The sequence below is a fragment of the Ictalurus punctatus genome, chromosome 6, assembly GCF_001660625.3.
Source record: "Ictalurus punctatus breed USDA103 chromosome 6, Coco_2.0, whole genome shotgun sequence".
NCBI lineage: Eukaryota > Metazoa > Chordata > Actinopteri > Siluriformes > Ictaluridae > Ictalurus > Ictalurus punctatus.
The window spans coordinates 32,860,635-32,878,886 of record NC_030421.2 but is presented as its reverse complement, the minus strand read 5'-3'; the positions used below and the strand labels follow the sequence as shown (position 1 = coordinate 32,878,886).

At 40.3% G+C, this 18,252-nt stretch overlaps 1 protein-coding gene across 2 annotated transcripts in view; it reads right to left on the bottom strand.

Annotated features, from left to right (window-relative positions):
- Positions 1-11,258, bottom strand: part of wars2 (tryptophanyl tRNA synthetase 2, mitochondrial) — a 16,195-nt gene extending 4,937 nt beyond the window's left edge. For both annotated transcript variants that reach the window (XM_017469150.2, XM_017469151.2), the window contains exons 1-2: positions 11,114-11,258; positions 147-404 (exon numbers count right to left, since the gene is read on the bottom strand). In XM_017469150.2, coding sequence (XP_017324639.2) covers positions 147-404; positions 11,114-11,218 — 363 coding nt within the window. In that variant the 5' untranslated portion in view covers positions 11,219-11,258. The remainder of the gene's footprint in view (positions 1-146; positions 405-11,113) is intronic.
- Positions 11,259-18,252: the final 6,994 nt, after the last annotated feature.

The window sequence follows — 18,252 nt, the reverse complement described above, 5'->3', positions numbered from 1 at the left end:
TAAGCCATGAAAACAAACAAGAGACGCGAGATGCGGAGCGAAGATGGTTTATTCCGCATGTTCTGACATCGGTGCTGTTGATTTTCTTTAAGAACAACAACACCACCAAAAAAAATAAGTGTCAAAGAGAGCTGTGTGTTACTGACCACAGACTGTTGGAAAAGGATAGAGCGTGCGGGGTCAATGCCACAGGCCAGCAGGCTGGCTGCCATGTCCAGGATGTTGTTCTGTAGTAACTCTGGGTTCTGAGGCTGGGTGATGGAGTGCAGATCAACGATGCTGTACAACACGGAGCTGTAGTCGTTCTGCATGGACACCCAGCTCTCCAGAGCTCCAAGGTAGTTTCCCAAGTGAGGAATCCCAGTGGGCTGGATTCCTGAGAACACACGCCCTTCATGGAGGCCCTAGAGAAAGAAAGAGAGAGGGGTGGTGTAATGGTCGATACAAGCCAATCAAACAACTCTGTGGTTAAGAGAGATCAACAGCAGGTACGAGAGACATACACATACGGATACAGAAATGAAAACGACAAAAGACACATTAGAAAAATATACAGTGGGAGAACTGACCAAAGCTGGATAAAGGATATAAGAAAACGTCAAGAGGTGAATGAGTCGGCACCTGCACTGACCCTGGAAAGTTAGCACGGGAAATACAGGGAATTCTGCACAACAGCTTAGGGCCTGTTATCCAAATGATCAATCTAAAGCAGACCCCGTCCAATGAAAACACTCCGTCTCCATCCAATGAGAGTGTTTTTAAGAGCTGCGTGTTTAAGAGCGAACATTCACAGAAGCGACGCGACAAAAGAAAATCTACAAAAAGGAAAAGAAAGAAAAAAAAGGACTGGACTTTACACATCGTACAGCTAATTAGGAAAACTGGAACGGATTTCAAAATCCTGGGAAGACTGGGAATGGGGTCCCTACTATTTCTCCTTCTTCAAAGGAAGAGAGAGGGAGCTTCGTAACGAACGGACCGTTCGGTAAATATTGTTCCGAGTGAGCCAGGCTGCCGTCAGGTCTGGCACGGCTTACTGAGAGAGTGCCAGGCTAAGCAGCTTGATCCCATGTAGTCGTGGCACTTTGCCCATCCCTCAGCACAGTAAGCAGAGGTGAAGAGGGCACAGGGAAAAGTAGAGGGCAATTGTAGACTTACCAGCCGAAGAAAGAATGAGAACGACATTAAGTCATGATGGGTACCTAGTAGTGCTGGGCGAAATACTGGTAAGGACATGGACCATGATATAGAGTATCATTTAAGTGTCATTTATAAATCAATTGTTGTTCAATATAACCAGCGACCGATTGGGTGCTAAAGTCCAATTTATTTTCGTGCATTAACTAATGATTTTTTTTTTTTGTAAATTCATTCATCTTCACTAACCACTTTATCCTGATCAGGGTCATGGTGGATCCTTAACCTATCCTGAGAACATTGGACATAAGGTGGGATTATTCACCCTGGATGGGACACCAATTCATCGCATGCCACCACACACACACACACACACACACACACACACACACACACACACACACACACAGGGCATTTTATCATAGCCAGTCCACCTACAAGCCAATTTTTGGACAATATTAAGAAACTGAAGAACCTAGAGGAAACCCACACAGACAACTTGGAAGATGCTGCACAGACAGTAACCCGAGCTCAGGATTGAATCAGTGACCCTGAAGCTGTGAGGTGGCAAGACCCACCAGCATGGTGCCCATATATTTGCTAAATGCTGAATAAAATATGCATTGTAACTAGAGATGCACCGAAACTAAATTTCTCAGCAGATACCCATAACCGAATATTCAGAGTGATGATATCGGCCGATACCGATACCGATCGTTCTGCCTTTTATACCTTCCTTTAAATGAAATAATAATTAATTCCACAATTCTGAATGAAATGCAAGTAAAAACTTTATTCTCTCCATTTCAACACGTTGTTTCACAGTAACTGGCCTCGTACACAGAAAACACGTTACTCACGTTAACATTAACACATGAACTCCATTCTGAAGATTAAAGTAAGATTTATTAACTTATTGAATGTTATTAATACATGTTAACATTGACTGAATACTAAAAAACCTCCACATTCACTCACCGCAAACACAAGCACTTCTACTTCATCATCGAACATCAAACTGGTCATATATAATATACACTTTTTTATATATTAACATTAACTGGACATGAAATATACTACTCTATAAATATATTTTTTCTGTGAAATATATACTTTTTTGTCAACTCATCTTCATTTAAATCTTTCAGCGGTGTACCGGCCCTTTAACCCAGCACGGCAAAAAAAAATCAAATAAAAATTAGACTCGATGCCGAAACTCCCGCTTCACTGCAGCTCACTTCCGGTGTCAAATTTCATCAGTGCAGAGATTACAGAGAAGAGGTTTCACACTATCAGCTCTAATTGTAATGTATGGTGTGTTGTGATGTCATGACATTCCTTCAAGCATCGACACTTTGCCATATTGCTTACCCCAATGCCTAATCAAACTACTGTACCCAATTATGAATCCATTTGAATATGTTAAAGTCAACAATATGTAAGACCATCAAACTTAAATAACATTCTTTTCACAATAACATGAACTCTATTTTATATATATATATATATATATATATATATATATATATATATATATATATATATATATATATAAAGTTCCCCCTTTCATATTATATTTCTGAGAGTATGAAGCCGTATATAACCATACGAGCAAAGCTTCAAGACTTTGCATTAAATGACATGTTATTTCCTGTTGAAAGTCTGATATTACCGCCTGATCTGACGTTATTTTGGCTCAAGGCTAGACTCCATCTCCCAGCATATGACAACTAATGCAGAGTTATCAAGCAGCCGGCCTGAAGAAAGGAAGAGTTTATTAATGCTGTAGCTAAGTGAGCAGTGATTGCGCAGTGGTCTGGAAGCGGAGGGCCTCTCAGAGGTGTCAGGAGTGATTTTAGGGTATACAGTCTGAGTCTGGTTAATGTGTGTTCTCACCTCGCTCTGACAAACCAAACACATGTTTCCCTTTCACCTTCAGGCAGCCATTACCCTCTCAGACATGGTAATGTGTCATTTGAGACAATCACGCATAAGCTGAAACACGGCTAACCGAAACTACCGAAGGAATAATCATACTATCAGACCTCAAATCTACCAACACCTAGACGTGTCTGAACTCTACGAAGAGGGAAAAAGTCGGATTCCTTTACTAAAATCTTAGCACTGCTATACGAAAAATTCGTAACGATCGGGTTAAAGCTTCACAAGCCTCAACAGCAGAGCCTCCGCAATGCGGAATGCCAAATCTGCAGGGGGTTCAAACGTGTTCCTAACAAGCCTGTGTCTCTCATTATTTATATCACTGACCCGTCTAAGAACTTGGAAGAATTTGCCAGGTGCTATTCCTCCGATTGGGAAACGTTCAGAGGTGTTCACACTGAGAGTGGACCAGATGCAGATGGAAACTCGCATTCTCCTGAAACACGCTCTTTCCTTTTTTTCACACTTTTTTTTCCTTTTATAAGCTCATTAACATTAATGGTACTCTTTGAGCCCTTAGGCTTCATCAGACAGGTGAGGTACACACTGTTCCTGTGCGTTCACCTCGGAGTGTCACGGCTCATTAAGGCGATTCCCTCCCACACGTCTTCAGCGGATTTTCGGCATCTTGCCAACTAACGGCTTATAAAAGTACTACTCAAAAACACAAGACAAACGGAACACCAAATACGGACCACCATCTCGATGTTTTTTGTCATCTCACCTGCATGGAAGAGTACGACGACTGGCTCAATTATTCCTTCTCGGCCTCCACATATCGAGATAGCCATTGACTCTACAGCCGTCCGCTTTCCGCTGCCTCCGTATCTTTCTGCTAGCTCTGACCGAACGAGTCACTTCCTTTCCCTCGGTTTGTTCCTGATGATACATGGCAGGTTTACAGTCGTAACTTTGTGTGTTCTCTCCTCGTATTTTACACAGAACGGCACGATGCTGCTATACCGGAGCAGGCGATGAAAAGTTTGTCCTAGCATATGGCGTATGTATTAGCCCTTAGTACTGTGTGTCAGTGTGTGACACCAACGGATCGGAAAGCTCGAAATATACAGGTTTTTAAACTTGCACCGTTTATTGAAATAAATATTTCATCTGTGCATGAGAGAATGTGTATATGAACATACACTGTACAATACAACTCTATATACACTTGCCTATTGCAGAGAGATTTCACAGAGGTCAGAACAATCACTCTTCCATCCTGCATTGCCAATAGAAGAGAAGTCCGGAGGACACTGTAGTGTTTCAGTTTCATCCGTAATGCATGGCTCGTTTCCATACAGTGAAGACGCTGGAAACATTAGCAACTACGGACGGAAAACCAGCGTCAGATACACCACTATGCAAACAGCGTTAGCTCCAAAAACAGCTCTTCAGAACGCTACAGGCTGGAATTGCTAGTTAGGAAAAAATGACTGGATGCTACAATTTATTGTACTTTCGAAGGCAAAACATGATTCTGTTTCCTTTGCGCTTGTGTTGGGTCACTGACAGACTGAAAGCGTTTTAAAGTTTATACATTAGAACATAGATTAAGCATAGGTCCTCAATAATACAACAGGTTTTGGGTGTGTGTGCAAATATCTGTATATTAAATGTGTGTTAAGTGCAAGAGAAATTGAAATGCTTTTGAGAAAAGGATATTAAGAGTTATACCATGGGACAACTGACTTCCGAGTTCGGATTGGTCAGAAGGTTGATTAGTTTTCTACAACAGCAGCAGCTGACAGCCGTTCTGGTGGGTGCTCTATGTAAGTGGATTTAAAAAAAAAAAAAAAAAAAACCTTTGTAATTGTCGATACGGCGAAGTTTTCGGTGAAGAGACATTTATTTAACATTTTCACTGTCACAGCTGAGTAACGGCCGGAGCTAAACGACTTCCCGTACGTTTTCAGAGACAAGAACATTTTCAAGATGGAGAGTGGCGCAGGGTTTGGGTTTTTTTTTGTTTTTTTTGTCTTATTAACTAACGAAACTAAACTAAAGAAAAAGAGAAAGAAAGAAGGAAGGAAAGAAAGAGAAAGAAAGAAGGAAAGAAAGAAAGAAAGAAGGAAGCAAGGAAGGAAAGAGAGAAGAAGAGAGAAAGAAGGAAGGAAAGAAAGCAAAAGAAAGAAGGAAGGAAGGAAAGAAGAACAGAGAAAGAAGGAAAGAGAAAGAAGGAAGGAAAGAAAGCGAAAGAAAGAAAAGGAAGGAAAGGAAGAAAGAAGCAAGGAAGGAAAGAGAAAGAAAGAAAGAAAGAAAGAAAGAAAGAACAAAGCAAGGAAGGAAAGAGAAAAAAAAAGAACAAAGCAAGGAAGGAAAGAAAGAAAGAAAGAAGCAAGGAAGGAAGCAATGAAGGAAAGAGAAAGAAAGAAAGAAAGAAAGAAAGAACAAAGCAAGGAAGGAAAGAAAGAAAGAAGGAAAGAAAGAAAGAAAGAAAAAAGAAAGAATAACTTTATGCTGCTATAATGCATGTGATAGGTCTTCTTTTGTCAAAGGCGATCTGAAAAAGATATATAATATAAACTATATATGTATGAAAAAGTTTGGAAGAGGGTTTTTTTTTTTTTTTTTTAAGTGTTAATTTCCCCTATGTATGGAGACTTTTTGTAAAAGAGTAGGCGGTCCATTTAGCGCTGAGAAAGACTGGGAAGAAAGACACTACTCACACTGCTTCTACAGTTCATCTGCCCCCCTAGCAAGCCAAAAAACACACAGAACTCGGGGTTAGCGTGTGTCAGTGTAGTCCTACGCACCCTGTTCAAACAGGCATCACGCTGAAAAACACGGCCACTCCTGCAGCCTCACTCCCACACCCTCTCACCCGACCCTGCTGGACCGGCCTACTCTCAGACCCCTGATGTAGTGAAACCCCGAGCATGAGAGAAACTTTAGTGGTCCTACTGCTGCTTTTAAAAGTGTGATGCAGTGGGGCACCGTGTGTTTTCTCTGCATTGAAACACACTCAGCTTGAAGCAAAGTGCGAATGACCTAAAATAAAAACAGTGCGAACAGAATGAAAGGGATCTTGAGGGGGAAGAAGGGACGAGAGAGAGAGAGAGAGAGAGAGAGAGAGAAGAGGTATGTTAGGGGAAGGAGGGTAGTCTTCACGAGGTAGCGGGTGGGAGGAGGAGGAGGGGGGTGGGGGGGGGTACGTGTTAGACGAAACGTTTGATTAAATCTGCGGTCGACATTTCGGACAGGTGAGATTGATGAGGTTCCTCTGCGCGTCACACTGTGCAGAGAGTGCAGGGAGAAGAACAGAAACGTGCAGTGTGGAGAGCCAGGGCCAGGGGCCCTCTCGCACCGTGGGGTCCCCAACCTGATTAATGGCGCTGAAGTCCCTTCAAAAACAGCGCTTGCAGGAGAAAGCGCTGCGCCGCTCTCCAAAAATAACCAGACCAGGACAGCTGCACCAGTACGCGCCGCTGCTCAACATACCCATGGGGCCAGAGGCCTAAAGCAGAATCAGAGCCGTTTAGCACCACTGACTTTTATTACTATACCATCCACACACTGCTGATCATCTTACAATAGCCACTAAATAGATTATTATTATTGTAAAGGATTATTACTAACACAAATGTGTGTAGAAATAAAAATGAGCGTTGTAATCACCCCTGAGCAAAAGGCATTAAAGATACAAACATACAGTAGTGATATACCGACGCGAACACTACACGTTTTCTCAATCGCCGTTAGATATTTTTGCCATTGAATAAAATGCCAATTGATTGAAGTGTTACGCAACTAATAACACATTAGCCACATAAAACTCACAGCTATGAAGAAATAACCCCCCCCCCCCCCCCCCCCCTCATAAATTAATCAATATATAATTATGGTAATACTCAGGTGTAGCCGTAGCCAACGTCCTATTCTCCCCCTCACCGTCTCTCCCCATTGCTCACTCTGTCTAATTTCCTCCAGTACAAGCAGCGAATGTTGACTTGAGTGCAACCCAAAAGTGTGATACCAGATAGTCTCCCGGTACAATTTAATTAAAAACGGCAGATTTCCTGAAAGTGCACGTCGACATGTAGGATGACGCAAGACACCACCGAGACTCCAGTGGAGTTCAGAGCCAAACGCAATGACTGAATTATCTGGAGAAGAAGAAGAAGAAGAAAAATGTCATTAATAAGTCGACAAAATCTAGGGATGCCTTTAAGGCAGCGTTCATTCTTCAACTTGATGAACCTAATAATAACAATGCAGAGTGAATTAAAGTGCTTAAGTGACATGTAAAAACAAATGATTATATAAATGAGATCACTCATTGAATCGGGTCTGCTTGATATACAGTTCTCTTCCTCTTGTTCTTTCTCCTACTTACTGCTGAGAGTCGGGTTAATGGTTTTAACTGACATGAGCGCGAGTGCGTCTGGAGCTTATGGAGAATTAGGATCTGTTTCCTCTGTGTAAAAGCACAAAGGCTGACATGACTGATATCAGCCATTAAGACCACAGGCGATTAAGAGCTGCAGAGGGAACGCTATGTTTTATCGCACAGTCAGAGATCTCAGCCCACAGAGGCCCACTGCTATGCAATGCAACATGCACAAGGCCAAGCTGAACAATTTCAAATATTCACTTTAGACTGTGTAGATGGATTATTAAGCCTCTCATTTACAGACCATTACAGACGGCTCAATAATGTACAACACGGTCGTCCTTTAAATAAAGCTTTGATGTTTAAAACTGAACTGCAGTGAGATGTTATTAAGAACAAAAATAATAAAAGTTAAGAAAATCCTTGTGAAATTATGTCTGTACATTCACTAAGGTTACGTAAGCTTAAATCAAAACCCGTGTCAGTATTTTATTATCCCCTCACCCCCCCACCCCCCCACCCCACAAACGTTTACTTACCATCTGAGATTTTATTAGGTCAAATTTCCAGTTCCAGACATTCTGAACACGGAGCATATAGTTCACCTCAATATTAGTCTACCATGGCTAAAATGTCTTTTCATAAACTTTCCCTGCCAAGAATACGCTCAGTGTTTTGACGCACGTAACACCTCGGGGCATTGTGAATGTCCGCGTTTGTGTTCGGTCGGCCACATTTGGAGAAAATTAAAACAAACGAAAACACCTCGTTTCTGATGTTGTTGCTGTTAATGAAGGGGTGATGTGATGGTTTTTGAGGGCTTACTATTTCTTGCCACTAGATCTGTGTAGTGTTCACCCCCTGCCGTCACGGCACACACCTCTCCAGCATCCCTAGTGACACGCTGCCTAACAAAACACAGACGGGTTGGCGGTCAGCACGCATTCCATCACACCGAGTGCGCAGCAGCCATCAAGTAACTCAGCTCGTCAATCATGTCCAGAGACAGGTCTGAGCTGCAAAGGTGCACTTCAAACACTCCAGAGCACACTTACGGCTTTGTAATTAGGCTATTGTTGTACTTAATCTCAGCTGTTACGGAAACAAGTGACTAGGGTTAACAATGCATTAAAATACCGAGGTGTACTCTGTTCATGCGTGTGTGAGGCTTTTTAATAGGTCAAAACAAGCCAAAAAGTAAAAAAAAAAAAAATTCTTTATTTCTTATCTTCTGATAACACATTTTCAGGCCGATACGCTCCTATACTCAACTTTCAGTTTAAAACTAAGTAGTGCGCAAAAGTAAAATGATACATGGCGCTGAATTCCCCAAACACTCGACTTCATGTAGATGAGCCTAAAGGTATTCCAAAAACATTCATATCTTTTAAAAACTGCCTCAAACTTGGAACATACACACTCAGGGGCCACTATATTAGGTACTCCTATGTTATACCAACATGTACATTTACTGGTCACTTTCTCAGGTGCACTGTGTAATTATGAAATTATTATAACCGTCTGCCACAACAGCAAAAGAGGCTCATTGTTCAGTTACAGTTTTAAAATATATATATATTTAATCTAAATCACCATGGCATTAATTAACCCCATTATTGCTATACATTATAAGGACAAAAGTTTGTGGACACCTGACCATCACATGCATATGTGGTTTTCCCCCCAAGCTGTTTCCATAAAGTTGGAAGCAGACTATAGTATAGGATGTGTTTTTATGCTGCAGAATTAAAATTTCCCTTCAGTGGAACAAAAGGGAATGGAAATGTTCCAGCATGACAACGCGCAAAGTGAGGTTCATGGTTTGGCAAGGCCGGTGTTGAAGAACTCGAGTGGCCTGCAGGAAGCCTTGATCTCAACACGTCTGAACACCTTAGGGATGAACTGCACCCCAGGCCTCCTCACCCCTGACACCAGTGATTGTGACTTCATAAAATGTTTTTTTATACCGACCCAATAATAGAGAAGTCATCAAATAAATATCTATAACTAAATTTGTGCCAAAAAAAAAACACCCCAAAAAATAGGGTGCCTAAGACATTTGTACAGTGCTGTACGTCAAACAGGAAGGAAGCTATTGAAGAAAAAACTATTTCAACTATTTGACCTTGCTTGACCCTGTTTTGATCAATTCCAAAATCCAATCAGTTCATCTGCTGGTGACAATGATCATTCAAAACGATGGAATTAGTATTCCAAGCAAAGGAACAGATGTATAGACAGACAGACAGACAGACAAAGAGTACATGTCTGCAGGCAGACCTTCTCCGTATGTTTCTCTGCATAATTTAAAAGCTTTTCTATTGAACGATGCTTAAATGAAAATGGACCACCATAAACAACCGTTCTAATTGTCACTGCAGTGCAGTCACATTAGTATACGGAAAATCACCAGCAACAGCAGGCGTAGGGTCGGAAAGACATTGTCAAAGGTTCCAAAGGACCGTTCATGCATCGTGCATGGAAAAAACGAGCAATGGTTTGTAACTGGGTGTAAATTCACACTATTTAAAAAAAAATGTCATACATATGTACCAGTGCCGCTACCATTGCACTGTCACTGCTGTACTGAGAAAGATCCACCACTAAAATGATGCCTGGATGGACAGCGGTGGTCCAGTGGTGGTCCAACAGCATGACAATTTCTGCACAGAAAGAAATGAGCTACAGTCTACCTACAAAGTCCACTATATCATAGGTGTATGTAATAAACCCATTCCGTGACCACTAACTCTATAACATAGTAAAGACACAGAATTTCTCATTAGGGGCAAAATGTGTGTGTAATTCTTCATTGCACGTAATTAGTTATCCTAAGAGCTTAGCCTTAAAGGGGGGGGGCACAAATAAGGCTTCAGTAAATAAATAAATAAATAAATAAATAAATAAATAATCACATTTAGCATTTTTCTGTTTAAAAAAAAAAACAAAAAACATTTTAAACTAATTACAATAATAACCGCTGCATAATATTGTGCAAATACTGTAATATTGATCGACTTGGTAAAGCTCAAAACGACAGGGCTGATGGAATTGTGCTTGAAATTACACAAACATTTATGTAACCCACATGACATTAAATTAGGGTTTAATATAAATTTACATTCTTACTTTGATATGATATTAATGTGAAATAACCACACACAAGGAGTCTGTATATGAGCAGACTGAATAGTTGAGCTGATTTACTGAAGACATTAGTGGAACAAACAATATCATATAATATCATATAATATCATATATAATAGCAAGCACTGAATATCAACCACATCTATAAGCAAGAAGTCAAACAGTCTGTTGTACAACTGCAAGGAACATTCTGAACATTCAAAGAAGCATTCATTGTTTTATTTTGTTTTGTTTTGTTTATTCTCATGAAGATCAAAACAGTGTTTACATCAGACTAAATAGACATATTTAATGTTTCAGTGTAAATCGTTAGCCTTGGTATGTTTTGTTTTGGTTTTTTTTGCCTGAAAAAGCTGATTAATTAACTATTGATCAACTATTTGACACTCGATAAGGACCACAAGACATATTTAAGATCATGCCTGTCACAGTCTGGGGGAAAGTCTGTGCTTTCTGATGATTTCGGAGTTATATCACGCAAAAAGTCGCCATGTCAGTTTACTTAACGTGATAAATAAAAACCGATACATATCATATTGGGTTCAAATTCATTCATACCTTCACTTCGGACGCCTTTTGGGTGCAAAACGACCTTGTTTTAAGATTGTTCTTTTGAATGAAACTTAAAACGCGTTTCATGCCCCTGCTCATGGAGACCGCCATCTTGAATCCACACAGAACGGCTTGTACGGTGTCCCATAAGGTCCATTCGCTCCTAAAGCAAACCCGTTCCAACACATTATATTACTCAGTCCACAAGGGACGCAGGGTCTGACATGTTCCATGTTCAAATATGTGACCTAATGTGTGTACAAAAATCACTTGGAATGAACCATGAACAAATGTAAACGTCTAAGTATTAAGTGATTAAGCTACGATCATAATTTTAATGCAACCCTATACAGACACCTAATGAATTTGCCCAACATTTGCCTATGAAAGTTTGGCATTGTATAGCTGCTTTGCAATCACTCAACTGTTCACACACTCCACCCTGCTGGATCATCCACAGGCCTGGATAATCTTACATCTTGCTGAGTTCAGATCCTTTATTATTCCTTCAGTCACATCTGCTGTTAATTTCTCCCACCTTTACATCTGGTTGTATTTGTATAATTCCATATTCAGGATCGTCTCCTCCGGCATTCAGCATTCTATCTCATGAAACTCTGATATCTGTATGTAGATATAGCAGAGGAACTGTCTGTGTTGTAGTGTCTCATACCCTCCCACCCTCATTCAGACCTATAGCCTCTGGGCTCGGGTTCCTGGCCACCCAGTAGATATTTTTCGCCTCCATTATGAAGCTCTTTCTATCAAAAAAGTGCATGATATTATTCTTTCCTTCATTTGTCCTTTGCTTTTCCTGTCCAGGAAAGATGGTTTAATTTAATTCCAGCCTCTTCTCACATTCCCCACTACCTTAATTGCTGGAAGAGACTTTGTTTGTTTGTTTGTTTGTTTGTTTGTTTTTGTTTTATTATTATTAATATTTAAGAATTTTAAAATATGAAATAGTTTTGATTTGCTTAATACTTCTCTTTGTCGATGCATAGTTCCATGTGTGTTATTTCATAATATTAATATCTTCATTATTATACTAAAATAGTCAAAAATAAAAAAAAAACATTTATATCATCTGAAAAAGCTTCTTTTTTTGATAGTCAAACTACGTTCTGCTATTAATTAAGAAATGCCTGTCTTTATCTGTAAATGTAGTATTTGTGGTTTGTTTGTTTGTTTATTTGATTGATTTTGCCAGGTTCTTCCCATAAGGAGACTATGCCAGAATATGGTTTATAATAATAAGTTAATTATTATGACCTTCATTACATGTACATCTACTCAGAGTCATTACAATATCTCAGCACCTGTGCAGGCAGAAAACTGTCTATCTACCAAGTACATGTCTTTCATCACTCTCTGTGCTCACTAATTGTTCATCTCCTCACCAACAGATCTATGTGGATGACCACCCTTTCAACTTTTCTAAAAGTTCTTGCAAGGTCTCTCTCCCATACCTCACTGGAGTGTATTATGATCAGGGCCTATTGACCGCACCTCCTGAGCTGAGGATTGGATAGGCTGCTTGGTGGTGACCGACAGTCCACCTGTGATAATAGAAGCAGGCAGGGGGTCTGGGGAGCACTGGGCCCCAGCCTGCATCAACGACTCCCTGATATGCCTCTCCATCCTGACACTGACAGACAGGCCTTCCCCTCTGACACTGCGGCCCGCCAAGCCCACAGGGCGGCTGCCACCCAAGTGGATGGATGGATAAATGGATGGGAAGATGGATGGATCAGCTAGTTTGACGGATGGATAGCTCCATGTGTTTGAAAAAAAAATGTAAGGAGCGCCTAAGGAAATCTCCACAGCTTCAACTCGTAAACTCATTTTCTCCCCTGCTTTAGTGTGAAACTCTGTTAAGGAAAATAAACAATTTCAGGGAAGTATTTTGTGTAAAGCAATGTTTGCTTCTCAGAGGAGAGTCTGGGTTTTATTATAGCCATGCCATGTCTGGCAAGGCTGCAGCCAAGAGCAAGAAAGCCAAACTAGCACGTAAGATTTGACTATGTGTGGGCTTATAATGGTGTTATCTCTGTCTTAGTTCTGTAATGCCACATAACATCCAGCAGAAATAATCAGAGACAGCAGACCTTCATGCACATGATCCTTCTGTCTTCTGTGTATGTGTATGTTTTGAACAGCATTGGAAGCAGACAGTCCTGTTTGTGTGTGTGTGTGTGTGTGTGTGTGTGTGTGTGTGTGTGTGTGTGTGTGTGTGTGTGTGTGTGTATATGTATGGTTAGTACGGTGATGGTGGGTGGGGGTTGTCCCTCAGGAGAGCTATGTTTCAGCACCTTGTCTCCTTGTCTGTAATAGCGCTGACAGAACGGGAGGGAATGAGTGCAGGAGGGAGGAGAGTAATCTGTTCTCTCACTCTCCTCCACTGTCTTCACTTTCCCTCCATCACATATTCATAATCGAGGGGTTTCAAGTTGATAGTCGCAGCTATAGCAAGGGAGCAGTGTAGCACTTATCACTTAGGATCATTTCAATCCATGCTTACAGAAATTCAAACACACTGTTCAATTTACACACAGACACACACAGAGAGAGAGAGAGAGAGAGAGAGAGAGAGAGAGAGAGAGAGAGAGAGAGAGAGACAGAGAGAGAGAGACAGAGAGAGAGAGAGAAAAGACTAGGAGGATATGTTGTGCTCCAACACGCTGCAAACTCTTTAGGAATCTCTTAGAAGGAGCACACCTACACCAGCCATCAGTTCCTGTGAGGCACCAAGGTCCCAGTACAACCAGGGAAATTAGGTTTACTTTGGCCAAGCTTGGGGTTGTATGATTATTATTTATCATTCAATCATTTATTGGTTCAGGATATCATTACACAGCATCAGCACATTAGGCAACACTAATGACTGCTGTGTCACTCAGACTTTGCAGTTATGCGATGACTGACGAGGAGAGAGAAAGTTGAACTGGGGGACAGTCTAGAGCATGCACTCAAGTCAAAATTACAAGACAAAACTTGTTAGTTTTTTTTTATTTATATATATACATTTTTTATTTTATGAACCAGCACAGTTAAGTACTTATTCTTATCCAGAATATATGAGATGTTGATATATTAGAGAGTGAGAGATCGGGTACAGGAAGCCACAGAGCAGGACAGTGATAACCAGATAAAGCTGCTTGGTTTGTAGCCTAATTTAACTATTGCACATCATTACAATTCCTTCTTTCTCCTTTACTTTTTCCTTTCCCTCCCTTTGCTTGTGCTATCATATACAGTATGCTATATAGTGTTGCAAATAATGTACGCTGTATGGTGTATGGATGGAAAATCGTGCCCTCTTTAGTTTCTCCTGCTGTGAGCAGACTACAAATCGTATTACGCTGAAGTCATAGCCCTGAAGCTCCTCCCTTCTCTCTGCATTAAACCTTGTTATTTCAACTCGCATTTAATTTCAGTGGAATCTCTTTATGTTCCTCAAAGTAAACACAGACCTGGTATCAGTAAGCAGACCCAATGATCCAACCTACTTAGTAAACATGAGACCAAGGTTCAAACAAAGAAGGCTAGGGTTTCTGAACCGACCAGAGTTTGATGGGGGTTTACAATGTACAGAGTGTTAAAAAATCTGCAGTGAACATGACAGATGCAATACAGTCTAATGAAGTATATAACACAATAACACCATAGACAGAGACATGTAAATAGTAAGCACTCCATGAATGCACAGTAGGTCTATATGCATAATGATTATGAATTCTCAAAGGACAATACGCTATGGTTTATTGGCTGCTGGGCATCCATAGACAATGACTCTAGTCAGAGGCATATGTGAGGTCAACTTAAAAAAATCATTGATTTATATGTCTGCACTGAAGCCAGTGAACTCACATTTCAGAAAATTAGAAGGTTCAGTGGCATAAACACAGCCAAGAACAAACATTTTAGCATGTAATTAGGAGCCCAATTAAAGTACACAATAGATTGCTTGGAGACTGCAGGATCTGGTGCCTGATTTTATGGCCTGGCGCTTTCCAGCTCTGTTTCTCAATAATGAAGAGGAGAAAAGTCCAGGCATATACAGCACAGCTGGAATCTCCTCTGGTATCCTTACAAGGCTGCTCAGAAATTAGTCTTTTTTTTTTTTTTTCTCCAAACAAGCTGTTAACATTTCAGGTGAATTACTACATGATGGTTGTTGTTTATACAGATTGTTCTGGGGTTTTTATTATTATTATTTATTTATTTATTTATTTATTATAAACAATGTAACTTTTTTTCTTTTTTTTTTATAAATCTAATTTTCCTCTGTTTGTATCAGTGGTGTGAAACCATATTTACAGAAATATTCTGTGCCACAATATTAGGATTTTGAAAGGATTATCTTCAGAACCCCAGGAGTATTTATATGCATTTCTATAGATTAATGCATGTCAAAAGTTATATATATATATATATATATATATATATGAATTTGACAAGCAACTCATGTTTAAAATTTTATTATATCATTTATTGCTTAACTAAACAAATGACCAATTCCCATAATTCCCAGTAAATCCTGACAGTAACAGTCACATGCTGCTACCAAAGTAACATCTGATGTTATAACCTGGTGAGCAACAAATGTATTTGTCTACAAAAGACAGAATAATATATATAGTATTGTTTATTTTACTTTTTTTGATTTTTTTTAAAGAATAATTTTTGTTTGATGAACCAAAAGAACAATTGACGCAAGTTTAAATATACATTGCGACAGAAAAGGCTTCATTATGATCTAACAACTCTGATAAAATATTATTAATTGAATTGTTCTTGGTGGGTGCATGATAAATGGGTACAATGGAGTAAACATATGACACGAAGATGATAATGACACTGAATATGCCCCTATAGTATTAATGATGCTTCCGTATATATTCAGAAGAATTGTTTTGGTATATAAACTCCTCAAACTGCTTATGACATGTTTCAATATGCAAGGACAAACAGGACAATGGTTTACATGTAGAGTTGTACATTTGCAAACTGCATATTCATAGAATCTGGATTAGGATAAAGTGTAGATGTTTCTATGTGTTCTGTGACCTTTCAGTTCTTTCAGTTAAGCAATTTATTATTATACATGGCCTTCCAAAGATGTTTGGGGTACCTTTTATCTTAAATACATTAACAGTTATGTAGTTCCAGGTCCCAGCAAAATGTTGCTTAACAAGCTTCTACATGAGCCCAAGAAGGACACTCTCCACCAAAACCTCCAAAGTTCATGGGTTAGCATGTCTGATGATTCCTGAGTATAGGCCACCCTCTAGTGGGGAGATTCAAATTTGTCTGGGAAGACTATCAGTTTCATCATGGTTTAGCTTGAACCTCACAGACAGAAACAATTAGACATAATGAAATCAGCCAACCATCCGCACCCACACTAAGAGGACTGGAACGTAATGAATCAAACCAAAACCACAGAGCCACGGGTGAATGATCCAGCCTAATGGAAATGATATAAGTGATTGGCCTTTAATGTGCAGTGAATGAGGATATCGGATATCATAGGCAGCATGTACTGGGTTTTTTTCCCCCTCTCTTTTTTTTTTTTTTTAACAATATCAGGAGGTGCACTTTTAGGACAACGACACACCAATGGAAACAATCATCATTCCTGCATAATCAGAGTCTGTTAAATAAAAAAAAATACTCTGCAAAACAGTGGAGGTTCGTTGCATTGTAAGTAGGGTGCTACAGAACTCAAATGTAAATAATGTGGTCTTTCAGTGCCATCTGGAAAAGATTGGGTCTGGGTGCCGCTTTTTGCCTGATACACAAGGGGCTCCATTATTGTATTCATTTGTACTACCCGGGTCTCTGAATGAGATTATGTAGTGAGGAACTGAGATTGTATCCTAAATAAACAGCACTATTTAGGAGTATGTGCTCAAACAATAACGGATTTACAAGGCTTTATCCTATTCACAGTTTCTTAATTTTCCAGATACTGAAAGCAGACTGAAGGGGTGGATGTATAGCTCTGCGGGAGTCAGATGTGGGCTAGGGCTTCTACCATCATTTTTAAAAGAGTAGAATGGAGGGGCAGAGTGAAGCAGTGAAAAGCCAAGAATCTACCTTGTTATTCTGAAACCAGACGGCAAGTCAGGCAGGGATGTTTGATTGCAGAGATTCTAGAATCAAGAATTTGTTCCTGCTGTCAGTTGTTGGCTCTCACATGGACACCTGATGGCTGCCATCCACTTATTGTTTCACTCTTATTTAATGCAGCCTATCAGACTGTCTTAATCGCTAAACAATGTTTGCATCGTCTCCCTGTCACGTTCCATAAGAAATCCCAGCACACAGTATCACTACGATGTCGAGCTCACGTCTTGATTAAGTACGGGATCTCTCTGCTCGGAATAACAGCTGGCAAGACCCGAGAATACCAGGAACACTCTTTCTTTTCCCATTCAAGACGCCGTACAACTATCTGTTCATCATGCTTCCTGTTTCTCTTTGCTTTTGAACACTAGTTGTCTGCTCTTGTAATCCAGACAGTTAACCCCTATATGCATTTTACGAGCCCTATGTACAGTACAATTCATACAGTACATTCAGTATCTGTTTTAACCTGGTCAGGGTTGCAGTGGATCCAGAGCCGATCCCAGGAACGCTGGGCATGAGGTGGGAATACACTACGGATGGGACACTAGTCTGTCGCAGGGTTCCATGCAGACACGTGTCCACCTGGGGGCAATTTATCCTAACCAAGCCACATAATAACATGTTTTTGGAAGGTGGGAGGAAACCAGAGAACGCAGAGGAAACCCACATGAGCACCAAGGAAGCGTGATAAACTCCACACGGAGAGTAAAGTGAGCTCAGGATCGAAACAGGGAACCTGTGAGGCAGCAACACTGCCCTGTTCAGAGGTACAGCATGTGACTGAATTAAAAGTCAGCGAAATGTTTGCAGTGACTCGATTAAAAACCGATTTTAACTCCAGACCCAAAAGCACACGTCTGCCCATATGTGTTTGAAAAAATTATTATTATTTTTCGTCCCACACAGGCAATGACACATGTCAAACACACACACACACACACACACACACACACACACACACACACACACACACACACACAAACCAAGCCTTTGAAACCATCCCATACTGT